At 35.5% G+C, this 12,919-nt stretch overlaps 1 protein-coding gene across 13 annotated transcripts in view; it reads left to right on the top strand.

Moving 5' to 3' along the window:
- ZMYND11 (zinc finger MYND-type containing 11) overlaps positions 1–12,919 on the top strand; it is a 127,882-nt gene extending 114,963 nt beyond the window's left edge. For 10 of the 13 annotated variants that reach the window (XM_081227756.1, XM_081227753.1, XM_081227752.1 and 7 more), the window contains 3 exons: positions 751–1,023; positions 1,344–1,529; positions 10,590–12,917. In XM_081227756.1, coding sequence (XP_081083882.1) covers positions 751–1,023; positions 1,344–1,529; positions 10,590–10,712 — 582 coding nt within the window. In that variant the 3' untranslated portion in view covers positions 10,713–12,917. Of the gene's footprint in view, positions 1–750; positions 1,024–1,343; positions 1,530–10,589 lie in introns of all 13 variants that reach the window. The other 3 variants (XM_081227759.1, XM_081227760.1, XM_081227750.1) reach the window with 2 other exon arrangements.

The raw sequence follows: 12,919 nt of genomic DNA, 5'->3' as shown, positions 1-12,919 counted from the left end.
TTTTCACAGTTGTGATCAAGGCAGTGCTCCTCACAGGTCCTTGCGAAAAGCATTGCTGTCAGTCAACCTGTAGCAACCAAGTTGGACCGAGTCTTCCCACTGTTCCCGTCATAGAGGAACACACGGGAGCTGCAAGTCTCCTTACCAGTGAAACAGCAGGGACCACGGCTGGCTAAGTGGGAGGGCACTTTGTTGTATTTTCTAGAACTCTGATATTTTCTCATAGCACTAATAAAAAACAACGTGTTTATCCAACAAATCAATGAGGCCAACATTTAAAAACTGGAGGAAACTATGGCTGAGCTCAGCCTTTTAAAATTATATAATCCATGCATATTTTAAAATCAGGGGTAAATATGGGCAAAATCCTAACACATATTCAGTGAGAAGTGGTTTAGGATATTTGTTAAAGAATCTAAACCAAAGAAATGACTATAAATTGATAATGATTTTGTATGATAAATTTTTTTGTTTAGTCTGTTTTGAAAAGAAAAACCATAATATTGATATGTAATTGTAAATGAAGTTCCTGTTTAGAATTATTGTACCTACTAATTGCATGTGTTTTAAATTTTTAAAAATTAATTTATTTTTAATTGTGGTAAAATACACAAAACAATTTTCCATTTTCTTACATGGTTTTTGAACTGCAGTTTTTTATATGGCTATTTAGGTGTATCACTCTGTTTTTCTCCTAATAGAGCTTGCTCTTGAACTAGTGAATTCTATAGCACTTTCCTTATCCTTTAGGAACCAGAGCCTGAAACAGAAGCAGTAAGTTCCAGCCAGGAAATCCCCACGATGCCTCAGCCAATCGAAAAAGTTTCTGTATCAACTCAGACCAAGAAGTTAAGTGCCTCTTCACCAAGAATGCTGCATCGAAGCACCCAGACCACCAGTGACGGAGTGTGTCAAAGCATGTGCCACGACAAATACACCAAAATTTTCAATGACTTTAAAGACCGAATGAAGTCTGATCACAAGCGAGAAACTGAAAGAGTTGTACGAGAAGCTCTAGAAAAGGTAACGCAGCCTCCACCGCCAGTGTTGCCTTCAGACATCTGGGCAGGATAAGTGAATAGTCTTCCTATTGTGGTTTAGCTTCTGTCACTTAGGCATCAACCAGGTAGCTACTTTTTAAAACTAGGAGTATAATAAAATATCTTTTTGTAATATTTTAATTAACAGTAGCACTTTTCTCATCTAAAATATTTTATAGCCCTTAATGAAATAAAGGCAAGAGGTACATCAGTTAAGTAGAAACTATGTATTAAGGTTTTGCTTAATGGTCTGTGTAAGTTATGAGCTGACATATTGTGGGTTAACTTTTTTTTTCATTTCAGCTGCGTTCTGAAATGGAAGAAGAAAAAAGACAAGCTGTAAATAAAGCTGTAGCAAATATGCAGGGTGAGATAGACAGAAAATGTAAGCAAGTAAAGGAAAAGTGTAAAGAAGAATTTGTAGAAGAAATCAAGAAGCTAGCAACACAGCACAAACAACTAATTTCTCAGACCAAGAAGAAGCAGTGGGTAAATACCACTATTTTCTTAGAATCTGATTTCTGAAAAATATACCATAGGTATGATGAAAATTAATTCAGAAAGATATATGTGGCATATGCAAAAATTACTCCTGAAATAAGATCTGATGTGAAATTGTCAACTTTAATTAACTTAAAAAAATTTTTTTAAACTCCAGATCCCACATTACTGAGTATTGCTCAGGATTATTTTGTTAAATTGAGATTATGATACTTTGGGACATAACATATTTAGTATAACTGATTTATATAACTTTTCCATCTATGCAAGTATTTTATTTTGATAAGTGGGCTGGCCCTGACTTTTGCTGGTAACTCCTGACAGGTAATATCTAACTTGTAAAATTGTAAATGTAAGTATCGTAATAGCAAACTAAGGATTTTCAGATTTTACTGCACTTAACATTTATACATTAGGTTCTAGTAAAGAAATCGATTACTTTTACTTTATGATAGTAACATCTCACAGGTCTCTTAACTGAAAAACTGACAGATGTTCATTTTTTATTATGCCCTGTTTGTGACTCCTATCTTCCGCCCAGATCAGCAGCTTCTGAGCATACAGATGTTTCTCTGCCAACTGACTGAGCTATGTGGACAAAGTTTTGTTCCCAAAAGCTCATAACTTGCTTTTAATTTTGATGAATTACTGTATGAAGTTTTGTGATTCTTCATTTGATCCAGACTACATTCTGAAAAGAGTCTTTAAATATATGTAAATGTTTCATGAGGGAAAATAAACATTTTAAAATTTTTGATGAAGATTTGACAAGAAGGAAAAGAGAAACAGATATAACTTAGAAGAATATATGAAGATAACTTAGAAGGAAAAACAGATGAATGATGAAATATAAATATCACTAGATGGAATTATGCTCAAGATCTTATGAGGCAGAATGCCCCAACACCATGTCTATAATTCTGTCTTCATGCAAAGATGAGAGAAAGCTAGAAAGTAGACACTAGACTTATAAGGGGAAGTTCCCATAAGTTTACTCATGAATCAAGGAAATAGGAAGAGGTGGCTAAAATAAAGAATTATAATACTGCTTTTTATAACAGTTTACTATTGATGAAATAGCTGAATTATTATATCTATTTATTTGATTCCACATATAAATGATACCATGCGATATTTGACTTATTTTACTTAGCATAATACCCTTGAGGCCCATCCATGTCACAAAGGGCAGCATTTCCTTCCTAACTCGTGGCTGAATAACCTTCCAGTGCGTGTGTGTGTGTGTGTGAGAGTGTAGTAATATATATACATACATGCACACTACGTTTTCCTTATTCCGTTCATCCATTGATGGACATGTAGGTTGTATATAGATATCTTGCCTATTGTGAATATACTTCAGTGAACGTTGGAGCACAGATATCTTTTCGATAACCTGTTTTTATTTCCTTTGGGTAAATACCCAGAAATGGAATTGCTGGATAGTATGGTAGTTTTATTTTTAACTTTTTGAGGAACCTCCGTACTATTTTCCATCGTGGCTGCACCAATTTACATTCCCACCAACAGTGCACAAGGGTTCCTTCCCCTTTTCTCCACATCCTTACCAACACTTGTCTTTTTTTATGATGGCCATTCTAACAGTTGTGAGGTGATTTATCACTGATACTGATTAGCATTTCCCTGGTGATTGGTGATGTTGAGCTGTTTTTATGTATCTGTTGGCCATTTGTATATCTTCTTTGGAAAAATATCAATTCAGGTCCTCTGCCTATTTTTTGATTGGGTTATTGGGAGTTTTTTTTTCCACTGAGTTGTATGAGTTCTTTATGTATTTTGGATATTAATCTCTTATGGGATATGTGGTTTGCAAATATTTTTTTCCTATTCCAAGGTTGCTGTTTTATTTTGTTGATGGTTCTCTTTCCTGTGCGGAAGCTTTTTAGTTTGATGTAGCTCCACTTTTTATTTTTACTTTTGTGGTCTTTGCTTTTGGTGTCAAACAAAAAAAATATCATTGCCGAGACCAATGTCCAGGAGCTTACCCACTATGTTTTCTTCTAGGAGTTTTATGGTTTCAGGTCTTGCGTTAAAGTCTTCAATCCATTTTGAGTTGATTTTTGTGTATGGTGTAAGATAGCGGTCCAGTTTCATTCTTTTGCACGTCATTGCCCAAGTTTTCTCAATACCACTCATTGAAGAGACTGTCCTTTCCCCATTGTATACTCTTGGCTCCTTTGTCATAAGTTAATAGACCATGTTTGCATAGGTTTATTTCTGGGCTCTCTATTCTATTCCATTAATCTATGTGTCTGTTTTTATGCCAAACCATACTGCTTTTATTTATACCCATTTTTTTGGATAAGGAATTTGAGGCTTATGAGAAACCTGGTCGGTAGAGCTGGTACTCACCCTCTTAAGCTACTTCTGCTCGTATATCGTTTCTAGTAGACTGGTAAGATTTAGAATTATTCTTGTATTATAGTTAAATCTTACATTATTGTAAGAAGCAGTACAGTACTGTAGGACAAGAGAGTATGTAGGTATGTCAGATACCCAAAAAGTGGATGTTAAGATGGCATACAATCAAGAGAAACATAGTAAGAATGATACATCCTTTAAATATATTCACAAAGAAAGGCAGAAATACAAAATGAATGCATTAAGTAATAGAAGGGATGGTGCTGCCTGAAGTATTATTTGAGGATGAGGAAACTAAGAAGTTAAATAAACTTGGTCTGAACTCACTTGATTAATTAGCACAGATCTAAGATTCAAACCCAAATCTGACTATTACAGCTACTTCCAAAATTAAAACATGCTATCCACACTTTTTAAATAGTAACCTCACTGAAGTCACAATTGCTGACATAGTAAAATCACAGGAAATATACCAGAGTACTACTGACATTTGGACCAAAAAATTGGGGACACTTCTGTGCACTGTAGGATGTTTAGCAGCAGCTAAGCCTCTATCCCCACCCCCTGAGTGATGACAATCAAAACTTCTCCAGACGTTGCCCTATAAGATGAAGGCTGAGAATTAACCACTGGTTTTAGACCATAAGTGACCTTGATAATAGCGTATTCAGTGGCAAGGCACAGGTGAAAGACTGCAGTGGGCTTAAAAAAGAGGGGAAGAGAATAATCTGAAATAACAAGTGTAGGTAATTCTTCCAAGATGTTTGGGAAGGGGAGGAGAAAAATGGGGGTGGTAGATGGAAAGAAATATGAGGTGAAGAGCCTTTTTAAAAAACTGTGGTAAAATAAATTTACTGTCTTAATCATTTTTAAGTTTACAGTTCAGTGCTATTAAATACACTCATGTTGTGCAACGTGACTGCCATCTTATTCCCATAACTTCTTTCACCCTGTAAAACTGAAACTCTTTACCTATTAAACAGTCACTCCCTGTTCTCCCCTCCCCCAGCCCCTGGGAACTACCATTCTACATTGTATCTGTGACTGTGACTACTGTTGGCACCTCTTTATAAGTGGATCACACAGTCTTTTTAGGACTGGCTGATTTAACTTAGCATAATGGCACCGAGTTTCATCCCTGTTGCAGTGTATTGCAGAAGTTTCTCCCCTTTTAAGGCTGAATAGTACTCCAGTGCATGTATATACCACGTTTTTGCTTATCCATTTACCCACTGATGGTCACTTGGGTTACTTTCATGGTTTAGCTATTGTGAATAATGCTTCTATGAACATATGGGTGTACAAATATCTCTTTGAGATCCTGCTTTCAGTTCTTTTGGGCATATACCCAGAGTGGAATTGCATGGTTATATGGTAATTATATTTTAAAGTTTTTGAGGAACCACCGTGCTGTTTTTCACAGCAGTTGTACCATTTTACATTCCCACATGACAATGCACCAGGGTTCCAATTTCTCTACATCCCCACCAACTCTTGTTTTATTTTGATAGTACTCATACAAATAGGTGTGAGGTGGTGTTTCACTGTAGTTTTGATATGCATTTCCCTAATGACTGGTGATGTTGAGCATCTTTTCATGTGATTATTGGCATTCCTGTATCTTTGATAAATGTCTATTCAAGTCCTTTGCCCATTTTTTGAGTTGAGTCTTAGGAGTTCTCCATATATTCTGGATATTAATCCCTTTTCAGATTCATGATTTGCAAATATTTTCTCCCATTCTGTGGGTTGCTTTTTTATTCTATGGATAATTTTCATAAAGTGCCATTTGTCTGTTTTTTTCTTTGTTAACTGTGCCTTTGGTGTCATATCCAAAAATTCATTGCCAAATCCAGTGTCATGAAGTTTTTGTCCTTTGTTTTCTTCTAAGAGATTTATTGTCTTAGATCTTACAATAAGATCTTAGAATTATGTCCTTGACCCATTTTGAGTTAATTTTTGTATATGGTGTTAGGTAAGGGTCCAACTTCATTCTTTTGTACGTGGATATCCAGATTTTCCAGCATCCTTCGTTGAAAAGACTATCTGTTCCCCATTAAATGGTCTTGGCACCCTCATCAAAAAACAGTTGACCATATATATGTTTATTTCTGTGCTCTCTATTCTGTTCCATTGGTCTGTATGTCTGTCTTTATGCCAGTACTTCACAGGTTGGATTAATGTAGCTTTGTAGTAAGTACTGAAATCAGGATGTATTAATTCCTCCAGATTTGTTTTATTTTTTCAAGATCGTTTTGGCTATTTGGGGGTCCCTTGAGGTTCCATATGAAAATTTGGGTGGGTTTTTCAATTTCTACTAAAAATGTCACTGGGAGTTTGATAGGGATTGCATTGAATCTTCAGATCACTTTCAGTAGTACTGACATTTTAACAATATTAAGTCTTCCAATTCATGAACATGGCATGTGTTTCCATTTATTTATGTTGTCTTTAATTTCTTTCAATTCTCATTGTACAAGTCTTTCACCTCCTTGGTTAAGTTAATTCATAAGCATTTTGGTTTTTTTAGGCTGTTTTAAATAGAATTGTTTTCATAGTTTGCTCTTAAGATTGTTCATTGTTTGTGTATAGAAATGCAGTTGATTTTAGTATATCGACTTTGTATCCTGCTACTTTGCCAAATTCATCTATTCTAGCAACTTCATTCTGGAGTCTTCAGGGTTTCTACATATAAGGTCATATCATATGCAAAGATAATTTTACTTCTTCCTTTACAATTAGCATGCCTTTGATTTCTTGTTTGCCTAAGTGCTCTGGCTAGGACTTCTAGTACTATATTGAATAGAAGTGGTGAAAGTGGGCATCTTTGCGTTGTTCCTGATCTTTGAGTATGATGTTTGCTGTGGGTTTTTCATAGTGGCTTTCATTATGTGGAGGTAGGTAGTTCCTTCTGTTCCCGTTTGTTGAGTATTTTTATCATGAACGCGTGCTGAATTTTGTCAGATGTTTTTTTTTCATTGACTGAGATGACCATGTGGTTTTTCCTTCATTATGTTGATGTGGCATATTACATTGATTGATTCTTATATGTCGCATCACATCATTGGTGTATAATTCTTTTAATATGCTGCCGAATTCCATTTGCTAGTATTTTGTTGAGGATTTTATCTCAATGGTCATAAGGCATGTGGATCTGTAGTTTTCTTTTCTTGTAGTGTCTTTGTCTGGCTTGGTATCAGGGTTATGCTGGACTCACAGAGTGAGTTAGGAAATATTCCCTCCTCTTCCATCTTTGGGAAAAGTATGAGAAGGTTTGACAGCTCTTTAAATGTTTGGTAGAATTTACTAGAGAAGCCATCAGGTCCAGGGCTTTATTTATTGGGAGATTTTTGATTAATAGGTCAATCTGCTTATTAGTATGGGTCTTCAGATTTTTTCAAGATTTATTCTTGGTAGGTTTTGGGTTTGTAGGAATTTGTCCATCTCATCTAGGTTATCCAGTTTGTTGTGTATAATTGTTAATAGTGCATTGTTACAATCCTTTTTATTTTTGTAGTATCAGTAGTAAGGTCCCCACTTTTATTTTTCATTTAGTAACTTGAGTCCTCTCTTTTCTTCTTGGTCCATCTAGCTAAAGGTTTATCAACTTTGTTCATCTTTTCAAAGAACCAACTTTTGGTTTCATTGATTTTTCTTTATTATTTTCCTCTTCTCCATTTTGTTGACCTCTGTGCTAATCTTTTTTTTTTCTTCCTCCTCCTGCTAACTTTTGCTTTAACTTGCTTTTTTACTAATTCCTTAAGGTGGACTTTTTGGCTGCTGATCTGAGATCTTTCTTCAGGTAGATATTACAGCTGTAAATTTCCCTCTGAGCACTGCCTCACTGCATAACCTAAATTTTTCTTTGATCCATTGGTTGTTTAAAAGTGTTTTTTTAAATTTCCACAACTTTGAATTTTCCAGTTTTACTTTTGTTTTTGCTTTCTTATTTTATCCCATTGTGGTCAAAAAAGATACTTAGTATGATATCTACCTTTTAAAATATGTTGAGACTTAATTTGTAAAGTGTCCCACATACACTTGAAGAATGTGTGCTGTTGCTGTTGGGTAGAGTGCTCTGTGTATATCTGTTAGATCTAGTTGGTTTATTGTGTTAGGCCCTCCATTTCCTTACCTATGTCTGGTGGTTCTATCCCTTAGTGTGAGTGGGATGTTGAAGTCTCTATTATTGTAGAACTGTCTGTTTTTGCTTCTTATGTTTTAGTGGTCATTACATGTGTAAATATTTATAATTGTTATGTCTTCTTGCTGCATTGAACCTTTTATTAATATATAGTGTCCTTCTTTGTCTGTTGTAACCTTTTTTTGATTTAAAGTCTGTTTTGTGTGAAATTAGTATAGCTACCTTGCTCTCTTTTGGTTCCAAATTGCACGGAATATCTTTTTCCATCCTTTCACTTTCAGCCCATTTGTGTCTTTAGGTCTTAAGTGAGTCTCTTATAGACAGCATATTATAGACGCATTTTTATCCATTCTGCCAATCTGTGTCTTTTGATTGGAGAGTTTAATCTGTGTAAATTTAAAGCCCCATAACTTTTTTGACCCTCATTTCCTGCATTCTTGTTTTTGTGTTTAGTTGATTTTTTGTAGGGAAATGTTTAAGTTCCTTTCCTTTTGTTTATATGCTATAGCAGTTTTCTTTGTGGTTACCACGGAAATTACATTTAACAGCCTAAAGTTATGAGACTCTAATTTGAATTTATAGCAATTTTAGTTTAATAACATATATAAAATCTGTTCCTTTACAGCTCCATCTCAATCCTTTTCAATTGCTGATGTTATAAGATTACATCGTCATACATTGTGTGCCCAAAAATATAAATTAAAAATTCTTTTAAATGTATTAGTCTCCTAAATTATGTAGAGAAAACATTTGGGGTTACAAACTAATTTACAGTAATACTAGCTTTTATACTAATAACTTTTTTTCTTTAAATTTTGGTTTCTTAAATCGTAGAAAAGAAAAAGTACAGTTACAAGCCATTGTAAGCCATAGTACTGGCTCTTAAAATTGCCCATGTGTTTACCATAGTTGAGATCTTCTGTTTCTCCACGTGGCTCCAGGTCACTGTCTAGTGTCCTTTCATTTCACCTGCAGGACCCCCTGAGTACTTCTTGCAGGTACAAAGGAGAGTTTTGCTGCATATAGGATTCTCCACTGACAGGTTTTTTTCTTTCTTTTAGCACTTTGACTATATCAGGTCTTTTGGCCTCCACAATTTCTGATGAGAAATCTGCTGATAACATATTGATGATCCTTTGTGTGCGACAGCTCCCCTCTTTCTTGCTGCTCTCAGGAGTTTCAAAAGTTTGGTTACAGCATGTTTCAGTGTGGCTCTCTGAGTTCATCTGACTTGGAGTTACTGAATATTTATATTCATATCTTTCATCAGATTGAAGGAATACTGGCTAAAAACTTCCCCAGTATTCTCTCTGCTCATTTCTCTCTCCCCTCCTTCTGGGACTCCCATGATGCATATCTTGGTCCATTGGCTGATGTCCCACAGGTCTTTTTAGGCCCTGTTTGGTCTCCAGTCTTTTCACCTCTCTTGTTAATTTCCATTGTCCTGTCTTCTCTCTGCTCAAATCTGCCTTTGAATCCCTGAAGTCAGTTTTTCACTTCAGTGAATGACTTCTCAGCTCCACGTTTTCTTTTTGGTTTCTGTCTTTTTATTGATGTTTCCAGTTTGTTCATACATCATTTTCTTGACTTTCTCCATATTTTCCTTTAGTTCTTTAACCTTCTTTAAAAGTTGTTTTAAAGTCTTTATCTAATATATCTGCCAGTAGGTCTTTTTCATGGCCAGTTTCTGTTGATTTGGGTTTTTTTCCCTTTGAATTGTCATACTTTCCTGCTTCTTTGTATGCCTTGTGGTTTTTTGTTGAACACTAGACATTTGAATCTAGTAATATGGTAATTGGAACTCATTTTCTTCTCCTTCTCATAGTTTGCTGTTTTTGTTTCTTTGATTGTTGTAGGCTGTCTCTGTGCCAAAGGTCAGATTGAGGTGTAAACTAAATGTCTTCTTAGGTCTTTTCTGAGCCTCCCATTTCTGTGACCAGAAGCACATCTTTTTTGCCCACCCTGGCTCCCACAAGGTGCTCCATTCACAGCTGCTTGGGTGGAGAATAGGGAAGAGGTAGCTGTTACTGTGCTAAGAGCCAAAATTGACTAAAATTAACCGTAACTTACTGTTCAAGCCTTCAGTAGACTTCAGAGTTCCAAAACAGTTACTTCAGACAGATTCTGCAGTACAGCTGTTGTCCAGGTGGGAAGGTAGATCCTGGTTCTTCTGCTCTATCATCTTTCCAGAATCTCAGGACCTTTTTAAGAAAATAGAAATTACTTACGCTTGTGTGCTGACAGGAATGACCTAGTGGAGATGAAAAAGTTGATGCTGTGCCCAAGTAAGCTTGAGTTTGCTGACAAAGGACTGCGTGCTGAGCCTCGGTCATCCATCCCATTGTTTCCTGCCAACCTGTTCAGGACAGAAAACATGTTCTGATGTTCTTGGTGATACTAGTTTAAGCTTGAGCCAGAAAGAGCTTTAAAAGCACAGTTTCAGAAGTCTGTCAATCACTGTACCTGGTTTCCTATGCATTTCATCCCATGTTTAACTGCTGGTTATGGTTTCTTGCCTGCAGTGCTACAACTGTGAGGAGGAGGCCATGTACCACTGCTGCTGGAACACATCCTACTGCTCAATCAAGTGTCAGCAGGAGCACTGGCATGCGGAACACAAGCGCACCTGTCGCCGGAAAAGATGAAGGCTGGTTCTTTCTGGAGAATCACTGACGATTATTCTTCTCAGACACAGCGGTTTTTGTTTCCAAGAAGCCAAAATTGTTTAGAATTTGCTTCCCATTTTGCACCAGCCTTTAAACACTTTTCGTGAAGAAATTTTGCACAGTAGTTAAATCTTTTGTTAATGCTCCTCTGGAGTTTTTCAGGGGGTAAAAGTAACATCAGTGGAGGGTATTATTTTAAATAAATTTTAATTGAGAGTTTGTTGCATTTTCAGCAAATTTTAAAACATTTTTAGGTTTTACAGAGATTTTAACCTTTAAACAACAGATCTTTAAAAAACAGCAGGTGAATACAAGTGAGTTTAACAAAGAAACATTTAAAATAGATCTGAATGTAAGAACTACAGAACTGTTTCAGAAATAAAGCATACTACCTTGATGTGAAATTTATTTCTTAACCTTGTTGAGCTGGTTTTGTTCAGCTTAATTTACTGTTTAAAGGCATTATCTATTGGTTATGCCAGTGGGTATATGATTGATTGAATTTAGGGAACAGGGTTGACACAGCAGGTGCTAGTCCTGCATATTTTTTCTTAAATATTTCCCAATTGTGTTTTTCATTATTTCTTTTCAATATATAACTTTTATAACAAATTATTAGCTTTGATCTTGTAGTTTAAAATTGCAGGGAACTGGGGTAATCTTTTACTGAGCTGGATCTTAGAGAAAATGAATATTTAAATTTTAAAGTTTGCACATTTCATCTTTGTCCTAACATGAGTGCTTGTAACAAAATAAACAAAAATAAAATAAAAAGCCAAAAACTACCTTTATCCATACACGAAATTATAGATGAGGCATATAAATTTCTTTAATGCTTCCCTTCCCTCCCCAAATATCATCTGATTGATTGATTGCCTATTATCTGGTGTCACCTCTTACATTGTAAGTTAATACTGAAAGGAAAGAAAGCACTTAAGTTTCACAGAAGCCGTTATGTTTGTAGTAGTGGGTCATTGCCTACTAATGAACTCCACCACTGTACACAGAATGAAGAATAATGCATGTTAATTTTCTTGTATTAAAGATGCCGTGATTTGTAAAAAGTCTGTATTTTGCGGAATGTCTGGATTAAGAAGCATTACCAATAGGAATGGATCGATAGTTGAATAATGATTTTTTTTATACATAGACATATAAAATACAGCCAGGAAAACTTAAATTACTTTTTACAAAAAAAAAAAAAAAAAACCTCACAATTTATGTTTTTTCAAAGACTGATCTTAGACCAAGTCAAAATAAATTCCCATTTATCATTTATTTTTAAGGTTAGAGAAATAATTTGTAAATATTTATTTAGACCTTTGATATTTATTAAAGCAATTACACACCATGTAAGTGAGAGAATCAGGAGAAAAACCTTTTAAAAAGTTTTCTCCAGGTTTGTCAGGGTCACTCTAAAGAGCCTTCTGTGAAATAATCATCCATCTAGTCCTGATGCTGTTACAGATGGTGGTGACACAAGTTAATCGACAAGCTACTGCCCAGTGGTGCCCAATGGCTTGTAGGACCTGCCCAGTAGCCCATTTCAGCACCGTACCTGGATTATGTAGGGACTCGGCGTTCTCGGTCCCTCCTTGTTGCTGTGTGATTTGTCAGTGTTGCCACGGTGCCGTGGTCTGAGCGAGACGACGTAACCATGAACACTTAACCTTCTCTGATTGATTGTTTTTCAAGTTTTAAAACTTCGATCCACCCCTATGAGAGCAAGTTATTGTGGAACTATTTTTGGTGTAAAATCATTCCAGAGTGTGTACTATTTACCGATAGCTGCATGAAAGTAAGATTCGTGTTACTTTGGCTTTTTTGTCTCCGTTGACACGGTTGCACATTTCCAAGTTACTACAGCGTGAAAACTGTGTGTTAAAAAAAAAAAACAAAATTAAAAAAAGAGATTGTGGCCTGGTTTTGTAAAAGTTTTAGGTAAAATTACAATTGATTGTTTTAGGAATCATTATTAAAAATTTTCTGCAATCATAAAGCTATATCAAGGTGTTGAGCTTAGCCACTATGCACATTGTAATTATTCATCGTGGCTGTCCAGTTCTATGATGCATTCTGGCATTTTGTAAGCTGCTCTGACTAGCAATATATAGGTTCATTTAATGTGTTAACATTGGTTAATAAATGTATTTAAAAAAACTGCCTTTAATAAATTGTTGATTTAG

Source organism: Mesoplodon bidens (genome assembly GCF_964165515.1).
Source record: "Mesoplodon bidens genome assembly, chromosome: 3".
Classification (NCBI taxonomy): Eukaryota; Metazoa; Chordata; class Mammalia; order Artiodactyla; family Ziphiidae; genus Mesoplodon; species Mesoplodon bidens.
Note: the sequence above shows the minus strand (reverse complement) of the source record. Positions and strands in the feature narration are given on the sequence as shown.